Source organism: Hypanus sabinus, chromosome 17 (genome assembly GCF_030144855.1).
Source record: "Hypanus sabinus isolate sHypSab1 chromosome 17, sHypSab1.hap1, whole genome shotgun sequence".
In the NCBI taxonomy this organism is placed as follows: Eukaryota; Metazoa; Chordata; class Chondrichthyes; order Myliobatiformes; family Dasyatidae; genus Hypanus; species Hypanus sabinus.
The window spans coordinates 35,861,687-35,884,714 of NC_082722.1; the positions used below are offsets into that span (position 1 = coordinate 35,861,687).

Here is a 23,028-nt window from a genome sequence, read left to right on the forward strand (position 1 = left end):
GAATTTGTAATGGGTGAAATGGGTTCCAAATTTAAAGTTTTGGGAACTTGCAGAATTAAACAAAAAAAGATGAGGGTGTGGAATTCCCTTTCAGAAAGCAAGCATAAGCATTATGAGCCAAATAACCTCTTTTTTTTATGATGCTAGATTTAAGCATTCACCTTGCCTATCTGATCAAATATTTTTATTTCCATTTTACAGTGTGAAGAAATATAATACATCCCAACAGTATAGGTTATGGGAGAAGGCAGGAGAATGGGATTGAGAGAAATAATGAATCCGCCATGGTGGAGCAGACTTGATGGGCCTAATAACCTAATTCTGCTTATGTGTCTTATGGTTTAAATGACTGCTGCCTATACGCCCAAGTTCATTTCCCACATTGTGCGTTTGGCCTTTTACCTTCTAAACAAAAATCCCCCTTTCTCTTGACTTGCTATGTCTGAAAAAGAAACTTGACCATTTCAAACCTTTCTGAATTACATCTGGTCCATATGATTTCATTCTTCTGCTCTAAATTCCTTTTGCTTAATTCTTTTCTCTGTGGATCCAATCCTAACCAGTTTTTCATCTCTATTGGCTGATTTCATTTGCGAAAATCTCTTTTTTTAAACGTGCTTAAAAATATCTGTATATTTAATTAGCACCGTGTAGAATCTGTACATGTGCCAACAGGACATGAAGAAATGCAACTAACAAAGAAAATATAATGCGTGCAAGACTTCAATGCTTCAAGAGTGCACTGCTTCAATGGCCTTTTGAAAATAGTATCTCAGTGATTTCTCCCACTTAATTGATGACTGAGTAAGGAACGACATCTTAACTTCATCTAGGGCAAACACATTCCTACTAACTTAAATATGCACTTTGAACAGTATTTAGATTATGGGTCAAAAAGGAATCCTCTGCAACTTTTAGTTAGTCTCAAAGTCAATGTCCTAAATATTGTTGACATTCTTTTCCAGATTTTAACAAATTACCAGACTTTGATTATCTCTGACATCTAATTTATAAATTTTACCAACTTAATCCAGAATAAACAATGTAACTGATTGTTTGCTTTATTGTTAATTCAGATTTGGATTTAACTATGTGTAATAAAAAAAGTGAGTCTGATTTTCTAACAATTGTGAGATCTCCATCTTACTGAATTTCAATCTCGCACATATATTTTAGATCTCAGAAATTATAACTTTGATTCCACACCCAAGCTTGGTTTCAATTATCAAAATATTATAAACATTCAATGTTCAGGGTTACACTTTTATGAAATCAACAAAATGGAAAATTGTATCTGTGCCATTTAATAACTAAAATTTTTCAATGTTATTAAGTTACTTACTGACTGCTTTACCACATTCGTCCATTCTGGAGCAATTCCAAAATCTGGATTTTCCTGTAACCACCTTGCCAGGTCCTTAATTGGAGGAGCTAGTGAGCCACCCATCTAAACAGAATAAAACACTTGTAAATTTGATAAATCACTTTTCCTCTGTACACCAAAAACATATTATGCTACAGCTTGCAATTCCTTGATAACTGCTGGTATTTTAACAGTGGGATGCCTGGGGCTTGCCCATTAATTTTTGTGATTAGAAACATAGAGCCTTAGTGACATGCTGTGTAATCTAATTAAAAGTAAACAATACTAGGTTTACCAATGAAGCTGGAAACAGAACAGAGTCAAACTAGGCCTCTCTCTAAGTAACCATCCCCTCAGCAGGGGCTGAATTTGCATTTCTCTCTTAATTAATATCTATGTCCTCAAAGGATTGCGTTTAATGGATATAGTAAACAGAATAGTCCATTTGAGTATATTCTGATTGGATCATGTCAGCTGTGCATTAACTCCATGTCCTCTTAATATCTATGATTAGCAAATATCTAACATTACAATTAAGGTTATTAATTGCAAACACGAGAAGATCTGCAGACATTGGAAATCCGAACAACACACACAAAATGCTGGAAAAACTCAGCAGGCCAGGTAGCATTTATGGAAAAGAGTAAACAGTCGACATTTTGGGCTGAGTCCCTTCATCAGGGCTTATTTAAATTAATTAATTGGGCTGGCATCTCTGTTTCCCACAATTCTAATCCTTGGATGGGTGAAGAAATGTTCCTAACATCCATCAAAGGTGCAAGATGGTTGTCGGGTGACACGTGTGGGCTGAATTAAGGAGGGCGGCCCTGGTCCCGAGAGCCAGGAATCAGCTGACATCACTGATTTAAGTGCCGAGCAAAATTGGAAAGGTCAGGCAAAGGCCGAATTGAGGCAGTGGGGCCCAGACTCCAGAGCGTATTGAAACAGTAGGGCCAAGATCTGAGAGCGAGGAACGAGCTGAGGTTTGCCCGATTTAAGTGACGGGCCAGATTGAAAAGTTCAGAGGCGAGGGATGGGCTTGCTGTTCAGAAAGCATTATTTGTCCTCACACTGAGCTGAACTGAGGCACTGGCCTGCAACGAATAGGTTCCTGGAACGGCTTCAGTGATGACTGGCTTTGTGGTTGTGAACTCACTTTCGTGAACTTTAGTTCTGAGTGTTATGTGCTTACACTTTATTGTTTGCATGATTTGTTCTTTGATTTTTTGCACATTGGGGTGTTTGATGGTCCTCTTTTTTAATAGGTTCTATTGGGTTTCTTTGTTCTGTGACGGCTTATAAGGAGTTGAATTTCAAGGCTATATATAGTATATATACTTCGATAATAAATGTATTTTGAACTTTGAATAACTTGGCTTTGATGTTTAACATGGCAGCAGACAGCAGCAGATTCTTTCATAGAACATAGAATGCTGTGCTGACCCTCAAACCCTGCCTCCCATATACCCCCCCCCCAACTTAAATTCCTCCAATACCTGTCTAGTAGTCTCTTAAACTTCACTAGTGTATCTGCCTCCACCACTAACTCAGGCAGTGCATTCCATGCACCAACCACTCTCTGAGTAAAAAACCTTCCTCTAATATCCCCCTTGAACTTCCCTCCCCTTACCTTAAAGCCATGTACTGAGTAGTGGTGCCCTGGGGAAGAGGTGCTGGCTATCCACTCTATCTATTCCTCTTAATATCTTGTACACCTCTATCACATCTCCTCTCATTCTCCTTCTCTCCAAAGAGTAAAGCCCTAGCTCCCTTAATCTCTGATCATAATCCATACTCTCTAAACCAGGCAGCATCCTGGTAAATCTCCTCTGTACCCTCTCCAATGTTTCCACATTCTTCCTATAGTGAGGCGACCAGAACTGGACACAGTACTCCAAGTAAAAAAAGTAACAATTTCCCCACTACAATATAAGAGCACTACTGAATAAGAAGTGGGGATCCTCCTTCACTACCAGTCTCTTTCTGAGTCACAGAGCAATGATATAAGCACTTTAGTCCAACAAGTGCCCACTAAGCTAGTAATGTCCCTCTAAATGCCACCTTTCCACATACCCATTGTTCCAGATGACACTGTTGAACCTACTTCAATCACCTCCTCTGGAGGCTTGTTCCATATACTCATCACTCTCTGTGTGAAAAATTTGCATCTTTCCCCCTCACCTTAATTCTAAGCCCCCTAGCTTTGGTCTCCCTTACTCTGTGGAAAAGACTATTACCATGTTAATATTAAATATTTCTAAATGGTCACCCCACATTCTCCTTTGTTGCAAGGAATAAAGACCTATAACCCAGGCCCTCTAGTCCTGGGAATGCCCTCAAATCTTTTCTGCATTCTTTCCAGTTTAGGTACATCTTTCCTGGGTGACTGAAATAGTTTACTTGAGATGCATTGCTCTCCTAGTGCCGTACCATTCGTAATCTAATTCCTACACTGATCTGACTTTCCAAAAAGGGTCACTCCACACATTGCATTTGCCACCCCTTAGTGTCCTTCCCTCACTGATCAAGATCACTCTGTGATATATGGTAATTTTCATTATTGGTAACAACTCCGAATTCCACGTCATTAGTAAACTGACCAAATCTTATGCATCCAAATGACTTATATAAATAATAACAAAGCTCCCAACACCAACTCCTATGACAAACGTTAAGTCACCAGCCTCTATTCCAAGGAAGTCTTCAATCACCAATCTCTGCTTCAATTTTGAATCCACGTATTTAGCTCTTCCTGAACGCCATGGGACCAAACGTTTTATGAGCAACACCTTATATTCCATCTCCGACCTCATGGCATGAACATCTATTTCTCTAACTTCCAGAATTTCTCCTTCCTCTCCTTTTCTGTTTTTCCATTCCCTATTCTGGCTCCTCCCTTTCCCTTCTCCACACAAGCTCATCACCCTCCTCTGGTGCCCACCCCCCTCCCTTTCTCCACGGTCCACTCTTCTCATCAAAGAGATTCCTTCTTCCTAAGCCCTTTATCTTTACCACCTATCACCTCGCAGCTGCTCGGTTTATCACCCTTCCCCCTCCCACCTTTTTTATTCTGGCTTCTTCCCCCTTTCTTTCCAGTCCTGATGAAAGGTGAAGGGTCTCGGCCCAAAATACTTCTTTCCATTGATGCTGCCTGACCTGCTGGTCGTCCAGTTATAGTGCAGGACATTGCTGAATTAGACAACATCCATTGCCCTAACATCATCTAATATTTTGGTTACTTCTCCAAGAAAACTAAAATTTTCAACAAGCATAAAGCTACGCTGATTCCTTCTAATCAGGATCTGTTTATCCGAATGCTGGTAAAACCTGTCCCTCAGAATTTCCTGCAGTAACTTCCCCACTACTGATATCAGGCTGACTGGCCAGTAGTTCCCTGATAGGTCTTTGCTACTGTTCTTAAATTGCATTAGCAACCTGCCAGTTTTTTTGAAACTTCACCAATGGCTAATAATGAAGCAAATATCTCTACAAGGGTCTCGTACAAAGCCCACTCAGTCAGGCCCTGGGGTTTTATCCACCTTAATGCACCATAAGGCTGCAAATAGCTCCCCTCTGGGAATATGAATGCCCTCCAAAACATCTGTTTCCCTTAGTAAACACAAAGTACACTGCAGGATGCTGTGGTCAAATCAACATGTAAAAATAAGCTGGATGAACTCAGCAGGTCGTGCAGTATCCGTTGACTGCTCGTTTCAACGGATGCTGCCCAACCTGCTCAGTTCATCCAGCTTGTTTGTATCTGTTTCCCTTATCTCCTGCTCAACCATGATTTAACATTTGTTAAAAAATCCCATCCATCTTGTGGTGAGAGAAAGGCACCCTGAAGATCTCTAAGGGGACCTACTCTCTCCCTAGCCCAAGAAAACCCATACTTTACTCTTAATATACAGTACCATGTAAAAGACTTAGGCGCATATGTTTTGCTCAGCCTAAGACTTTTGCTCAGTACTGTATATTATGTCTTTCCAGTTACCAAATAATACTTAACACTACTGAGCTAACACAAAGCTATTATTTCTGTTTCCCAACCACCTTCCTATTTTAACTAATATACAGAATGTGTAAAAGTCTTAGTCATCCTAACTACACGCAGTATATGTGCCCAAGACTTTTGCACAGTACTATAACATTTCTTGGGACTTCCCTTAAACCTACCTGCAACATGCATCTATTACCCTCTCTTTGCCTTCCTGATTTCCCTCGTTAAGAGTATTCTTAATCTTTCTATGGACATCAAGGGATTCATTTTTTGTCATTCCCTGCTCCTGCTTTTAAAAGCCTCCTGACCTAAGCTGCTCAAAATGTGAAATAAAAACAGATCGTATCGCGTGTGTGCAGAAAAACAATGTTTAGGGTCACTGTCCCTTCATTGCAATGAGGAACGGCTGCAAATCAAATATATTTTAACTTGCAGGGAACAAAGAAATTGACTGTGATAAGTACAAAAGGGAGTCTGAAGGTCTGAGACATTGACTGTTTATTTCCCTCCCATGATGCTGTCTGGCCTGCCAAGTTCTCCAGCACTTTGTTTGTATCTGTGAAAAGGAGTTGATGAAGAGAAACTAAAAGACGTAAATAACGGTGGTCTGGGGGAGAAGGTGTGAATGTTTGTCAACCACAGCCGATTTTATAGAGGGGATGAAAAACAGAAGGAAATAATGGAACATAAAAGGAGGAACAAAAGGTCTTGGATACAAAACTTTGCAGTTGCTGGAAATCTGAAATGAAACTGAATGTTGGAAAGATTCATCAGATCAAGAGGCATCTATGAACAGAGAAAAGCAGTTAATATTACAGATTTTTTCTCGTATTTTCATGTATCTGTCTATTTGCATCTCATTCAAATAAATGACCTGTAACAAGCCTCCATGACAGTCTCTAAACCAACACAATCTCCTAGTCTCTTGGTCTCTATTACTCACACATTGCTGTAAATTAAAATGTGCTTGATATTGAATTTTATCTTTCCACAGTAGCTGCCTAACCTGTTGAGCATTTTCAGTATCAGTTGGTTTATTTGCTTGCCAGGAATTGGGAATATTATATCACAAATCATGCATGTGGTTAAAATATTACCAGAGCCTCAGGAAACCCATTCTTTCAACCTTTCTGCATCGACAACCTTTTGCTTCCAGGCTACAATCTATCTTCCTTCAGAATAAATATCCTAGTTGTTTAATAGCATGAAGCAAATATTACCTTCTTTGCATTTCTTCGATTTATAACAGGCACACGTTCTTCTCCAGTTAAACTTTTGACATCTATTTTGTCGGGGTTCCTGCACCGATGTCTTTTTTGCTTTGGTCGCTCACTTACAATCTCAGGTTTGTTGATTTTCTAAAATAAATGCCAAAAGACTTAAAACTAAGAAAGTACAATTCATAGTAACATGTACTCTATGTGTCACCATCAAGCATGAAATAAACACTAATAAAATGCTAAGAAATGCAGATCATGAAAAATAAATATATTTATGATTACAATATTACATTTTGAAATTACTACATACTCTCCCATCTGCAATACACATTCATAATCAATTTAATCACAGCATCCATAAAACTATTAGTAAATGGCATTAGCACGTAACAATCCTTAGTGACAATAAATAACTATTCAAAGTATTTAGCAACCATTTGAACATCCATTTCAACATCTGCCTGATGGACTTTCCCTGCAGTATTTTTCAGATATACCACTGTGCTCATTCAGCTGGAGCAGGGCTCTCACTAGCTATTTCTGCCTTTTGTTAGGGGCAGATTGGGTAGAATTGTGGTTAATTCTTATCTTGTGTAGGCAAAATAAAATTGCACAGTTGAATGGAGAAGGCTGCTCCTAAGCTTCAAAGACGACCAGATTTTGGCAGACTAGGGGGGAGAGGGGAGAACTCAAACCTGGAGAACAGTCATAAACTAAAGGATAAAATTCTGAATAGATGAGGAACAAAAAATGCACACATGCAAAAATCTTTTAAGGAGATAGTAAAAATGTAACTTCATAAATGGTAGATACTCAACGTCCTCATCTGCAGACCTCAATCAATAAGGCTTGGGGGCAGTATCTCCTCATTGACCATCAACACAGGTGCACGTTACAACTGCATGCTTAACCCCCTGTACACACTTGACTGTGTGGCTAAGCACAGCTCCAATGTCAACTTAAAATTCACTGACAACACTCCTGTTGTGGGATGAATTGCAGCTGGCGATGAGTCAGCTTGGCAGAGCAAGACAGGTAATCTGATTAACAAGACTGGTGCCACAAAAACTACCTCTCGCTCAACATCAGTAAAACTAAAAAGCTGTTTGTTGACATCAGGAAGGGGAAAGAGGGTGAATACATACCAGTCTACATTGGGGATCAGCAGTGGAGAGAGTCAATAGTTTTAAATTCCTGGACAGTATACTTTCTACAGTACATCTGTAGAAGTGTCAGTGTTCAGTGACAAACTAAACCTCTTTTGTCTTCTAAGAAAGTAAAGATGCTGGCACACTTTCCATATGATTGCAGATAGTTCCCTTCAACCATTTGGTTCTTGAACCAACCGGCAAAAGCCTAATCATTACTCACTACAATTTAGCAACATTATGATCACTTTACATTAAAATCCACTTTGGTTCTTGTTCACATTTGTTTTATTGTTTTAAAAATGTGCATATTTACAATAAATTATGCTTTTTGTGAATGCTACTTATATGATGCTATCTGCCTGTGCTGCTACTGTAAGTGAACTTTTATTGCACCTGTTCGTGATATGATGACCTTGACATTGACTTTGAAAAGCAAGGAAGTTGTGACGAGTCATTATCAAAGACCGGTTTGGTAAGAACTGAACCATTGTGTTCAGTTCAGGTCACTGTGCTTTCACACAGAGGCAAGGACCTTAGAGAGGGTGCATAAAGGAATTATGGGAAGTTCCCCAAAATTAAGGAATTGTATGATGGGGAAAGGCTGAAGGATCACGTCAACATCTTCTTTCAAGATGACACAAGGAAAACGAGCATATTTTTAAGTCTAACTAAAATATGGGATACCTTGACTGCATGGTGGAGGCAGATTCAATTAGTAGAGTCACAGAGAGAAACAGCATGAAAACAGGCCTTTCAGTCTACACACCAATCATCAAGCACCCCTTCTTATGAGAGAGAGAGAGGAGAGGAGAGGACAGGGAGAGAGAGAAAGTGCCTGGTGGAGTTGTTGGGGCGCCATCGTGGCATCATGCTTTTTGCACTGATCTTTTTGATGATTGCTCGTCATACAGTGTGTCTTGGGCATCTGAAACCTGGTGGAGCCCATCCCTCTCCAGGTTTTTTTTTAAAATGAGGTCAACACTCAACCCAGGCATGGATGCAGAGTGTGCAAGGGAGCTGGCCAGATTCAAACTCGGGACCTCTCGCCCCGAAGTTCAGCGCTGATGCCACTACGCCACCAGCCGGCTAAAGAGTAAACCAGACCAATACTTTAAAGAATTGCAATACGACAGGGAAAGACAGACTGGCATTATATATTTGAGAGGCTGAATTGACTATGGTTCCTTTGAGGTCAACAGTTTTATTTTTTATTGGTTGAAACTCAGAAATGCATTGTCAATAATTATCTCGGCTAATGTGACATTGCAATTAAACCACCAACTTCAAACCAGACAAGGATTGCGGCCCACATTCACTGTCACTGATGATCAGTGAAAATGTGTATAACTTTGATATTAAGTATCTGCCTAACAAAGCACAGAAATGGAAAATCTGTCTTCTGTTTTGAAAATTAGACTTTGGTGCCATGTTCATGTTCGAGAATCTGTCAGAGCTTGCTGAGAAAAGGATTTGAAGGTTCACTTAAAAATCACACTTTATAACTTTTTGAAATGGAATAAATTACTTTATTTTGTGTGCACTGATGTGCGAACAGGAAGACAGAACATGGACTGGCCAAGGGTGACGGTAAGAGGCCAAGTAAGGTTATGTTGGCATGTGCATGAACTGAGTGAGTGAGTATTCCCTCAGAAATAACCAAATTAAAATTACTGCATGTGCCCTTGCCTTTCAATAGGGAGAATTTTTTAAATGAATTTGGGTTCATATTCCTTTGGGTGTATAAGAATGGGGGGCGGGGGTGGTGTCTATATTCAAACATACAAGATCCTACTGGGGTTAACAACCTACATGCTGAGATGTGCGTGCTGTTGGGAGAATGATGACCATGGGGCTGAGGGAAGGGCAGTCATTTAAAACTTAATTGTGTGGAAATTTCTTTTATGAAAGGAGTGTATCTCTGGAATTCTTTGTTCCAGTGCATGATAGAGGAAAATGCATTAGGTGTATTTAAAGCAGAGATAGGTAACTATCTGAAAGATCATGAGATTGAGGGTCGTGGGGAATTGGCACAGAACAGGAGTTGAAGCCAGCATAGATCAGCCATGATCACATTGGTCAGGCTTGAGGGGCCTGGTGGCCTCATCGTGCTCCTGTTCTCCTGTGTTCTTGCTTTGACTATACATAAAAAAAGTAAATATTATACTGAATGTGATAAGATGAGCTTATGCATTGGTATGTAGACAAATACTCACTGGAATGTGGGCTGACACATCTGTCACATAGTCTGGGTGTTCCTTGAGCCACTCTTCCAATTCCTTCCTTTTTGGAGCATCGTCCCCTGTGAGTCTGCTGCCATCTTTCACATTAATTACTGAGACACGACTTTCAGCATGAAGCTGCCCATGACATGCATTAAATGCTGATTGTGTGTTGATAAATTCAGCATTAGCCTGCAGACATAAATAAGTCTTTAGAGATTTCCAATAGCTTACAAAACAAGGTTAGAGTATTCCTGCTGTCAGCATACTTTACAGATTGTAACACAGAGCTTCACAGCAAATGTAATATTACTAATGTATAATTTCAACATTTACAGTATCAAATGAGGTATGTGGGTATTACAATATTAGAAAGGATGAATGTGGAAACAAGGTTCAGAATGCAAATGACATTAACTTCAAAATAGATTATTGAAGCAGTATGTTTCGAAAGAATAAGAATACCACATGATCCTTAGCAAAGTAACCCTAACCCGAGATGGGATAAAGGATACAGAGACAGAGTTGACATATCACTGCAGTAGAGATATTCATTAACAAAACCACTTAGAAAACAAACCGGACAGTGGCCCCACTTCAACAGTAATAGAATTTAAACTATTACAGAGCCTGAGTTTTCTAACATTTGAAGTGTGATGATATAGAACCAGAATTATTTGTAAAAAGTATAAAGAGGCACCAGATTTACTGGACTAAGGGTGATTTAATTGGAATGGCGCCAGAATGAGAGGTCATTGAATGACTGAGGCTGTTTTGTACAGAAGAAGGTGTGGGAGGAAGGGAGGAGACCCAAGGAAGGTCTTGAAAATATAGCAGAGGATTTAATATGATCTGGACTACAAATACAGAACAATTAGTACTAATCTAACAGATTGTTGTAGGGGCGTTGTTTAAACACATTCAGTGGTTTGAATGCAAGTTTGCTCTCGAAAATCTGTTGCAAGAGAAAAGACAAGAATTCCAACATTTTATTGAAGTTCTGCATGCTCTGCCTCTTTGTAAGTTCAGTCTTCATCAGAGCTTACTGCACATTAACTCTCAACCTATACCTTCAGAAAATCCCTTCATCTCAAAATCTAGCATTCCATCCCCGATAACTTCATTTATTGCTCCCCATCCATATTTCCTTTCACTCTCTAGTTATCATGTTATTTGGTATTAATTCCTGGAAGAAACACTTCCCTAATACTGTTATTCCTGTTCCTGCACTTTCTAAATCTTAACAGCCTAGCTTTATTGCACAGTATTTTCTTGCAAAGATTAATTCTCTCCATTAAATGTACACCTCATTTAAAACCATAACCCCCTTCACTGAACATAACTCTCGACTTTTCTCTTTTATGCGTGAGGAACGTGGAATAGACATGAAGGTCATTTGATTCAGTCAGACGTCAACAGATCTGATTCGATCAGATGGTAATAACCTTTGCCCGTGTCCCCAACAAGTGCAAATAGCTCATGGATTTCGGAGACCATCCTATCTCCCAGTTCTGCTGATACACCCAATACACCCTCAATACACACAAATCTTAAGTTTTATTTGACTTATTCAAACCTAGAGGTCACAATTTTCTCTAAATAACCCCCACCCAACTCTACTTGTACCCTCTTTGACTCGCCATGCTCTTATGACACAACTTTGTTTTCAAGAATTAACCATACAGTTTTCTTACTGACATTATGTCTGGTACTTTGTTACCATTCTTTGGGATACCTTTACTGACTCCTTCAGAAATACCCTCTCCAAAAAAAAAACTCTGAATCCTCCTTCGTTGTAAACTATGCCTCATCCCTGACCTTCCTTTCCTCTCAAGTCCTTGAACTGTTGGATTCTTTCGAACAAGAATCAAGATTTGTTGAAAAGGTTTTGTTTGCAAATCAGGTTCAAGTTCAAATTTAATGTCATCTGACTGCACAAACAAAATAAGCTTCCTCTGGACCACGGCACACTTACATATATCACACACAGTACTGTACGTAAACCAAAATACTACAAGTTAATAAAATATAGTTTAAAATACATCTAGTAAAGCGCAGCACAGGTAAACAGTACACAGCTCGCTGTCCTAGTGATGAGACCTCGGTGATGGCAGGGAATTTATTAGTCTCACAGTCTGATGTCAGTTTGACAGCCCCAGTCCTGATGCTTCTGTATCTCCCTCCTGATAGTAGTGGGTCAAACAGATTGTGCGATGGGCGATAGGGATGCTCAACAATGCTTTGGACCCCTTGTCTGCAACACACCCAGTAAATGTCACCAGGGAAGAGGGAGACCCTGATAATACTCTCAGTGGTTTTCACTGTCCTCTATGGGACTGTGTAGTCCGATGCCCTGCAGCTTCCGTACCACACAACGATGCAGCCACACTGGACACTCTCAATGGTGCTCCTGTAGAAAGTTGTTAGAATGGGGGCAGGGAGCCTTGCACACCTCAATCTCCTCAGAAAACATAGATGCTGCTGTACCTTCTTGATTAGTGGGTAGTTGTGGGTCCAGGTTAGATCGTCCATTATGTGCACAGCAAGTGACTTCGTACTCTTCACTTTCTCCATGGCAGAGCTATTGGTGTGCAACGGAGAGTGGTTGATCTGTGAAGTTCATAATCATCTCTTTTGTCTTGTCCATATTGAGACTCAGGTTATTGTCCTCACACCATTTGACAAGACTCTCTCTCTACCTCCTCAGCAAACTTGATGATGCTGTTTGAGTTGACTCTGGCAGAGCAGTTGTGAGTCAACAGCATGAACAGCAGTGGGCTGAGCACACAACCCTGGGGGGCACCGGTGCTCAGTGTAATAGAACTTGAGATGTTGCTGCCAACTCGGACTGACTGGGGTCTTTCTGTAAGGAAGTCCAAGATCCAGTTACAGAGAGGGGTGTTGAGTCCTAACAAGGGCTGTTTACCCATCAGCCTCTGATTGATGATTGAGTTAAATGCCAAGCTGAAGTCGATGAACACATGAGGCATTGGTTTCGAGGTGGGGTAGAGCAGAGTGGAGGGCTGAGGTTATAACATCACCAGTCTGAGCGGCAGGTGAACTGGAAAGGGTCCAATGTAGCTGGAAGGTGGGATTTTATCCGATCCATTAATAGCTGCTGAAAGCCCTTCACGATTGTTGACGACAGTGCCACTGGGCAGTAATCTTTTAAGCCAGTTACTGTTGTTCTTTCAGACATCAGAATAATGGCTGCTGGCTTGAAGCCTGCAGGGACAGTGGGCCATTACAGTGAGATATTAAAGATGTCCATTAAGACTCTGTCAGCTGGGCTGCACAGTCTCTCCCTCAGCACCCGACCAGGTAAGTTGTCCAAATCTGCAGCTTTGTGTGGGTTTACCCTAGCTTGAGTCCATCTCACCTTGACTGTGGTACACAGGGTGAGAGGAGACTTTCCTCGACGTCACATCATTCAATTGGCCAAATTGTGCACAGAAAGCATTCAAGACATTGCTGTTGTTGACGTGCAGGGTGGACTTGTAATTGGTAATGGTATGTATACCTTGCCACATGTCCCTGGTGACACAAAGGTGACTGTGGATTCTCTGAGCATACTCATGCTTTGCCCTCCTGATGGCACAGGAGATCATGGGGCTTGCTGACCCCCAAGCAGTACAGGAACCTCTGCAGTCAGCCAAGGTTTCTGGTTTGCCTTTGCAGTGTAGTGTTTAATATCATCCTGACAGATATTCTGTACATAATTACATCATTAAAGAGAATTTAACATCGCCCATCTTTCCCAGCATTTGTTTAAATCCATGCAGTCTTATTCATATCCCTACCACACCCTCAAATGACTCTTTTCAAAGTCAATATTGACATGCAACAGGGCCGTGAAATTGACGTTAATCTCCCTTGACCCGTCTACTGACTTCAACATGGCAGACTACACAATCTTCCTCCAAAGTTTGCCCACTATACAATGGTGGAGGTGCATACTCCTGATTCCGTTTATACTAAACCACCAGATGTTGCCAGAGTCAAATGCAATGCCTTCTCTTCCACCATCAACAGTTCCTCCTGAGGAGCTGGTCTTGCCTTTCATTTCCTTATCTACATGCTGAACCGTTGGCAACATTTTCTCCACTTCTGGCTACTTGTACGATCCAAGATACAATTATTTTCTGCTGCCTTGGATGCAAGCTTGGGCTTGCTCTCCTTAAATCCCTATCTATCTTTTGATTTATCATTGTTTGTTCAAACTGCTATTTAAAACCCTAAATCTGTGATCAAGCTTTTTTCCCCTCATCAAGCCCAGCATCTTCTTTTAGCAACACACACAAAATGCTGGTGGAACGCAGCAGGCCAGGCAGTATCTATAGGGAGAAGCACTGTTGACGTTTTGGGCCGAGACCCTTCGTCAGGACTAACTGAAAGGAAAGATAGTAAGAGATTTGAAAGTAGGAGGGGGAGGGGAAAATGCGAAATGATAGGAGAAGACCTGGGGGGTGAAGCTGAGAGCCAGAAAGGTGATAGGCAAAAGGGATACAGAGCTAGAGAAGGGAAAGGATCATGGGGCAGGAAAAGTAGGGAGAAAGAAAGGAGGAGGGGAGCACCAGAGGGAGATGGAGAACTGGCGATGGGCAGAAAGAGAGAAAAAAAGGGGGGGAAATAATAAATACATCAGGGATGGGGTAAGGAGTGGAGGAGGGGCATTAACGGAAGTTAGAGAAGTCAAGGTTCATGCCATCAGGTTGGAGGCTACCCAGCCGGTATATAAGGTGTCGTTCCTACAACCTGAGTGTGGCTTCATCTTGACAGTAGAGGAGGCCATGGATAGACATATCAGAATGGGAATGGGACTTGGAATTAAAATGTGTGGCCACTGGGAGATCCTGCTTTCTCTGGCGGACAGAGCGTAGGTGTTCAGCGAAACGGTCTCCCAGCCTGCGTCGGGTCTCACCAATATATAAAAGGCCACACCGGAAGGCACCGGACGCAGTTTATCACACCAGCAGACTCACAGGTGAAGTGTCGCCTCACCTGGAAGGACTTTCTGGGGTCCTGAATGGTGGTGAGGGAGGAAGCGTAAGGGCAGGTGTAGCACTTGTTCCGCTTACAAGGATAAGTGCCAGGAGGGAGATCGGTGGGAAGGGATGGGGGGTGGGGGGGATGAGTGGACAAGGGAGTCGCGTAGGGAGCGATCCCTGCAGAAAGTTGGGGGGGGGGGGGGGGGTGGGAGGGAAAGATGTGCTTGGTCGTGAGTCGTGGGATCCCGTTGGAGGCGGCGGAAGTTACAGAAAATTATACGTTGGACCTGGAGGCTGGTGGGGTGGTAGGTGAGGACAAGGGGAACCCTATCCCGAGTGGGGTGGTGGGCGGATGGAGTGAGGGCAGATGTGCGGGAAATGGGACAGATACGTTTGAGAGCAGAGTTGATGATGGAAGAAGGGAAGCCCCTTTGTTTAAAAAAGGAAGATATCTCCTTCGTCCTGGATTGAAAAGCCTGATCCTGAGAGCAGATGGGGCGGAGATGGAGGAATTGTGAGAAAGGGATAGCATTTTTGCAAGAGACAGGGTGGGAAGAGAATAGTCCAGGTAGCTGTGAGAGTCTGTAGGCTTATAGTAGTTATCAGTAGATAAGCCGTCTCCAGAGATGGAGACAGAAAGATCAAGAAAAGGGAGGGAAGTGTCAGAAATATAAGTTGGACCCGGAGGCTGGCGGGGTGGTAGGTGAGGACAAGGGCAACCCTATCCCGAGAGGGGTGGTGGGCAGATGTGCCGGAAACGCCTCCGTAATTCTCCGTAACTTCTGCCACCTCCAACGGGATCCCACTACCAAGCACATCTTTCCCTCCCCCCTCTCTTTCTGTTTTCTGCAGGGATTGCTCCCTATGCAACTCCGTTGTCCATTCGTCCCCCCATCCCTTCCCACCGATCTCCCTCCTGGCACTTATCCTTGTAAGCAGAGCAAGTGCTACACCTGTCCTTACACTTCCTCCCTCACCACCATTCAGGACCCCAGAAAGTCCTTCCAGGTGAGGCGACACTTCACCTGTGAGTCTGCTGGTGTGGTATACTGCGTCTGGTGCTCCCAGTGTGGCCTTTTATATATTGGTGAGATCCAACGCAGACTGGGAGACTGTTTCGCTGAACAACTACGCTCTGTCTGCCAGAGAAAGCAGGATCTCCCAGTGGCCACACATTTAATTCCACGTCCCATTCCCATTCTGATATGTCTATCCATGGCCTCCTCTACTGTCAAGATGAAGCCACACTCAGGTTGGAGGAACGACACCTTATATTCTGTCTGGGTAGCCTCCAAACTAATGGCATGAACATTGATTTCTCAAACTCCCAGTAGTTGCCCCCCTTACCTTGACTTCTCCAATTTCTGTTAATGCCCCTCCTCCACTCCTTACCCCATCCCTGATATATTTAGTATTTTCCCCCCTCCTTTTTTTCCCTCTCTTTCTGCCCATCACTCTGCCTGTTCCCCATCTCCCTTTGGTGCTCCCCTCCCCCTTTCTTTCTCCCGAGGCCTCCCGTCCCATGATCCTTTCCCTTCTCCAGCCCTGTATCCCTTTTGCCAATCACCTTTCCGGCTCTCAGCTCCACCCCGCCCCCTCCAGTCTTCTCCTATCATTTTGCATTTCCCCTTCCCCCTCCTACTTTCAAATCTCTTACTATCTTTCCTTTCAGTTAGTCCTGACGAAGGGTCTCAGCCCGAAATGTCGACAGCACTTCTCCCTATAGATGCTGTCTGGCCTGCTGCGTTCCACCAGCATTTTGTGTGTGTTGCTTGAATTTCCAGCATCTGCAGATTTCCTCGTGTTTGCTTTTATTTATCTTCTTTTAGTGTTGAATTCAGTTTGATAATACTCCCATAAAGTGTCTTTGGGAGTCTTGTTACATTAAGTGTGCTAGTTGAATAAATGTTGTTATTGTACTGAAATACTCACTTATACAAAAGCACATCAAAATATTGGAAGTAATTTTGCTTATTTGCATCTTCTTTTCTGATAATACTAAGCATCTACCCTATTAAAGTCAAAATATTGCGCAGTCCCTGTACTTCTGGGAAACAAGAAAAATAACCATTTCTCCTGAGAAATTACAAACCTTAAGCAGGTGTTTGTCTTTTATCCTTTTATTCTTCATACTTTTCAGCAATATGTTGTGCACATTATTGGAGAAAAATGAACAGAACTAATAATTGGTTGTATTTTCGTTAGTTGTAATCTTAACTTTAAAATCTACAGGAAAAATGGACAAACTACCTTTCTTAGCCAGCTGAATAAACCCTTCAAATTTGCGGTTTGTGGTGGATTTGTTGCCCAGAATTTGCGGCAGGAAGCTGCCTCTGCAAGCAGACTTCACTCACCACTGGCCTTTTAAAAAGGCTTCTTCTTGCATGGGAGGAAGTTTCCAAAAGAAACTAGCCTGGTCCTCCGAGGCAAGGCTAGCTTCTTTCGTGGAACACGGTAAGCCTACTGGGGGTAGGGTGGGGTAAGCCCCACATGTAAACTGACAGCATCCTCTTTGCTGTCAGAGATACTGCATGAAACTCCCCAGAAGACCTAAACCCATCAACTTCCAGATAAATTGTGGCAGAGAAACTCAACTTGGCCAGCAGTATCAGCCTAAGAACATGCAGAAACAATGAAGCTGAGGCACTAGTTCAACAATTGATTAAAATTTCATTTGTAGACAAATAAAGAAAGTGAACAAAATAATCCAGTATGCTTAACAGATATGAGTGGAGGAATGCAGGTCTGAACTATATCTTTGATCCATTTTAATATAACAAGTCAGACTGGTACGGCATACAAATCCAGAACATTGCTTTGCACATTAGAATATAATATTGCTGCTACCACAGACACATAGAAATAAAGGTAGGACTGATAACTCAATATTCTTGAATACATTAGGATTAGTCCTGTCATTTATTATATGATTTGGATGTAAATTTAGCAGGTATGATTATTAAGTCTGCAGATGGCACAAGAATTGGTGGTGGTATTGTTAATATTGAGGTGATGCACTTTAGGAAGAATAATAAGGCCCTGGGTAATGTGGATGAACAGAGAGACTTATGGTGAAAAGAGGCCGGTTTTTAGGTGAAGATGTCAGAGAATTCAGTAAACCCATGCTTCTCCACTCATCTCCAATCCCCTACTTTGGAGTCCAATGTTGGAGCAGAATCGTGAGAATTCTGGTACAGAATGCCCCGCGATGCTCGGCTTTTTGCATTCACATAGGCAACGCTCATAAAGCTCAGTGTCAGTAGATGCAGGAGTTGGTCCAGCAAGTTCCAACCCATGAGTGCCACTGACATACAGTAGCACTGCAATAACATGAATTATAATGAATGGTAGACACAATCAGCTCCTCTCTGCAACTGCAAAACAAAACTACCTTTGATATTCTAAAGTAATAGAAATAAAAATGTTATTAGTGGTTTGATTTTTTCCCTCATGGAACAGTCTAATCATGATTGAGATTGTAACATTATAAGTTTTGGTAATAGGGAAATAATGGAAAGGATGTGGAGAACAAAGTTCTGAATAAGCTGAAGCTAATATAAGTTAGTTGTCCTTCTGTTCTTCAAATGATCAGAGTAGTAAAGTCTGGAAGTAATAAAACAGTAAGCAAGGAAAGTACAGGAAATGGGAGAAAAAAGACCAACAGGGACTAAACGATGAAGAAAATTTCTTCAATGCAGTTTCAATTTCTCAGCTACTGAAGCCTTCATCGTTTGTTACCTTGAGTTTCAACTTCAAAGCACTCCTTCTAGTTGGCTCTCCTCATTGTATTCCAATTAAACTAGAGTTTAAACTTGTTCCACTTAAACCCCCACTGACCTAGTCCCAATCCTTATTTTCTCAGTTCAGCCATAGCAAAGTTTTAGTGTTCTTGTCCCCTTTTTAAAAACAAGATTCACTCTCCCTATCTTGATAATATTATCTGATGGAACCACCTACTTGTGCTTCTCAAAGTGTGGCCTCTTACCCATAATTTGTGTCTTCAACTGCCTAAGTACCAATGACTGGAATTTCCTTCCGCAGGCTACTTCCTTGCCTTTGCTTAAATGGTTTGGCTTCAATATTTTGTTCAATAACATTCACGTGAAAGGCTTTAAGACACAGATGCTACATTAAAGGATACTTATAATTGCAAGTTGTTTCTAACTCAAATGTACACGGATAAACAAAAATACGATTACATCTAAGAGCCCGATAGCCATAACCTAGGAAATCGGATTCAATTAGTCTTGTTCTTATTTCCCATCCTCTGCTTTTCAGTCCCTTCATCAACTTTTCCTGCCCATGTCCTCCCCCAAGCTTCCAGAGAAACCTTTTTTTAAAATACAGGAATATACTGCATAATTTAATTCACTAATGACCCAGTACTCACCTTAACTCCTCAACTATAGAAACACAGAAAACCTACAGCACAATACAGGCCCTTCGGCCCACAAAGCTGTGCTATGTGAAAATCAAGCACAATTCTCGTACTATTTGAACTAAATAAGTTTATCACCATTCATGAAATGTTTAATCTAAATTTGTTCGATGGCTAAATCTTTTTAATCAAGTTAATTTCATCGCACATAAATTCACAGATTATTTTGTAGCAAACTGACTACCTTTTTCTGAAAGTGAGCCTGACTTACCAGCTGAATCATCGTGGATGCAGACAGAATGTCACTGTTCATGCATGTCTGAAGGAACAGTTCCACCTCTCTCCCCCTTACTCACCATACAAGGTGGACAGTTCATTCAATATGTCCACACCTTCAAACATGATTAATATTTTACCTATTTCTAAACTTTTTAGCTTTACTTCCCATCACAGTGAAATTATACTCAGTGAGTCAGCAAAGACTGACTCATGCCATAATCAATGAAGCAATCACATTGGAACATGGTGACTGACAGAAGGTAAAGAAAATAAACAGGTTCATGCAGTTAGGCAACAGAATTTTACATTGCTAACATTAGCAGTTAAGTTGTATCATTAGATTTATTTCTATAAATAACTTGTTAATGATATTACAATATAAATGCAGACTTACAGGCTGTAATGATTTGTTCCGGTTTATGAAAAGATTGTCCAATCCTTCCACATTCTTTTTCCTTCCTCTTCTCTTTTTAACAATTGGCTGGGCATCCAATAGGATTCCATTTGTGCAGTGTCCTGTAATCTGCTGAGAAGCACCTGCTAATGCTGGTTTAGGATGAGGGATGGCTGTGGAGATGCTGCCAGGTAAATTGCTATTAAATAGCATTGAGGATGATAAGGGAATGGAGCTCCCAGCTCCCATTAAAGACTTTGAGAAGTCCACAGCCAATTCTTGACTGCTGTCGGGAGTAGAATATAAATCGTGCAGCTGTGCCATATACTGATGCTGATCTGAAGTTCCTTCTTCAGTCTCTAAAGCTCTCTTCTGAGTGAGTCTTTGCTTCTGAAAAGTTAACTTCAATCCACTTTCCTATTGAAACAAATGACAATAAAAAAAATGGCTTTACAATGATAGACATCAACTTTAGCTCTACCAGCTAAAGCCTTGTTGTTTTGGTAGCTGGAGACTACAGACAAATTGAATATGTTTAGATGAACACATGCACACCGATTACATTACAAACAACCTTTAAGAATATAGGTACGACTACGTTTGTAAATTAGTACTACCTTAAACATCCAGTTATAATTACTAATGATATAGTTGAAGCAAAAAGAATTATTATTATATTCGTCAACTTCATCCAAATCATTTATTCTTTGACATTGGTGCCCTATGTCATAATCTGCTTTCTCATCCAAATTACCTTTCTTTATCTCCAGTTTAGACAGTGAGTTCTGTCAAAAATTGAATTTATTAACTATTCATGAAAAATTATTACATATAATGGAATTACTGAGATATCAAGATAAATTCTTGTGCCTTTGGAATAATTATATTCTTCATGTTCTTTTTTTTTCTTTTGTGTGTTTTTGAAAGCTTTTTCTGGTCCATGTTGCATACCTCAACTGAGAGCAAGTGGAAAAGATCCTGCCAGTGGGTCTCTGTCCTTGGTCAGATTGACTTTTCCTCTGAGCAGATGAGGACTGACTTTTCCCTTTGATCATTTGGCACTTGCTGGTAATGCAATGTGTGGGCAGCCCCTTTTACGGGCTTGCTGTATGAAGAATATTCCGTATTGTAGCAAATAGACATCTCCACAATCTCTATCAGCACAGGAGCACCACAGGGATGTGTGCTTAGCCCCCTGCTCTACTCAATTTACACCTATGATTGTGTGACTAAGTAAAGCTTCAACACCATGTATAAGTTTGCTGATGACACCACTGTTGTGGGCTGTATGAAAGGTGGGGATGAATCAGAATTTAGGAGGGGAAATTGGCCAAGAGGGGCTCAAAACAATAACCTCTCATTCACTGTGAGCAAGACCAAGAAACTAATTGTGGACTTCATGCAAGGGAAACCAGAGGTCCATGAGCCAGTAGTCATTGGAGGATCAAAGGTGGAGAGGGTCAGTAACTTTAAATACCTGGGTGTCACTATTTCAGAGGACCTGTCCTGGACTTATCACATAAATATAACTGCAAAGAAAGCACAACAGCACTCCTACTTCCTTAGGAGTCTGCAGAGATTTGGCATGTCATCAAAAACCTTGGAAAACTTCTATAAATGCATACTGGAAATTGTGCTGACTGGCTGCATTGCAGCCTAGTACAGGAACACCAATGCCTTTGAATGGAAAATCCTACAAAAGATAGTGGATTCAGCCCAGTTCATCACAGGTAAAACCCTCCCAACCACTGAGAACATCGACATGAAATGTTGGCGTAGAAAAGCAGCATCCATCATCAAAGAACCTCACCACCCAGGCCACGTTCTTTTCTTGCTGCTGCCATCAGGTAGAAGGTACTAGCACTTCAGGATTTGCACCACCAAGTTCAAAAACAATTACTACCCCTCAACCATCGGGCACTTGAACAAAAGGGGATATCTACACTCATTCTACTTCTGGTGTTCCCATAACCAATGGTCTCACTATAAGAACTCTTAAATTTGTTATTTCATGCTCGTTGTTTATTACTATTTACTTAAATTTACATTTGCAGAGTTTGCTGTCCATTGATCCTGTTTACAGACAGACAGACATACTTTATTGATCCCGAGGGAAACTGGGTTTCATTACAGTCACACCAACCAAGAATAGTGTAGAAATATAGCAATATAAAACCATATATAATTAAATAATAATAAGTAAATTATTCCAAGTGGAAATAAGTCCAGGACCAGCCTGTTGGCTCCAAGGGAGGAGTTGTAAAGTTTGATGTAGTTACTGTTACTGTTCTACAGATTTCTGCCTGTAGAAAAAGAATCTCATGATTGTACAGGGTGACATGTATGTACACTGATAATAAATTTTACTTTGAACTTTGAAACAACAATTAGCTGTCTCTCCAACACCTTCAACACTTGTTCAATGTAATTATGTCATTCATGTTTAGGTTTACTTAACCATCAGCATTATCAGAAGTAAAGGACTGATCTTCCACAGTAGCTGAGGAAAAGAATCACAGGTGATTTAAAAAAAATGCAAGTGATGGAAATAAAAGACTCTTTGCTGCACAGTTGAAAAGCCATCCATTCAAATATCTGTCTGTTTTCACGTGGTGTGAGAAGGCAATCCACGGTAAGGGAGGGCATGGTGGGTGGCCCAAGGTAAGGGGTGATGTTAAACTGTAAAGTCTTTACAAAGTCTAGAATTGGCAATCGCATTCAAAATCATAGAAATATACATCGCAAGGGGAGGGCATTAACGTGTTCAAGCTGAGCAAAATCGAATCGTTGAGGATAATCCCACTTCTAGTTTTATCAGATGCCTTGTGGGGTATGGTTCTTTAAGCTCATATTCAAAATGATGCAAGGAAAACAAAATGCTTTAAGTTATTAATTTCAACATATAATGTCTTCACATTGATGTAAATTCTGGAAATTGCTGAATAAAATGATACACATCTTCCCAAATTTGATGAACATAACTCTTGAATGAAGCTTTCAGTCAATTGCATTGTAAGTGAGTAAGTCATGCCCTTT

At 41.0% G+C, this 23,028-nt stretch overlaps 1 protein-coding gene across 13 annotated transcripts in view; it reads right to left on the reverse strand.

Annotated features, from left to right (window-relative positions):
• The window catches only part of chd9 (chromodomain helicase DNA binding protein 9), a 269,727-nt gene that overhangs the window by 4,717 nt on the left and 241,982 nt on the right, over positions 1-23,028 (reverse strand). For all 13 annotated transcript variants that reach the window (XM_059992850.1, XM_059992857.1, XM_059992852.1 and 10 more), the window contains 4 exons: positions 19,993-20,409; positions 9,948-10,145; positions 6,584-6,721; positions 1,343-1,447 (listed from right to left, as the gene is read on the reverse strand). In XM_059992850.1, coding sequence (XP_059848833.1) covers positions 1,343-1,447; positions 6,584-6,721; positions 9,948-10,145; positions 19,993-20,409 — 858 coding nt within the window. The remainder of the gene's footprint in view (positions 1-1,342; positions 1,448-6,583; positions 6,722-9,947; positions 10,146-19,992; positions 20,410-23,028) is intronic.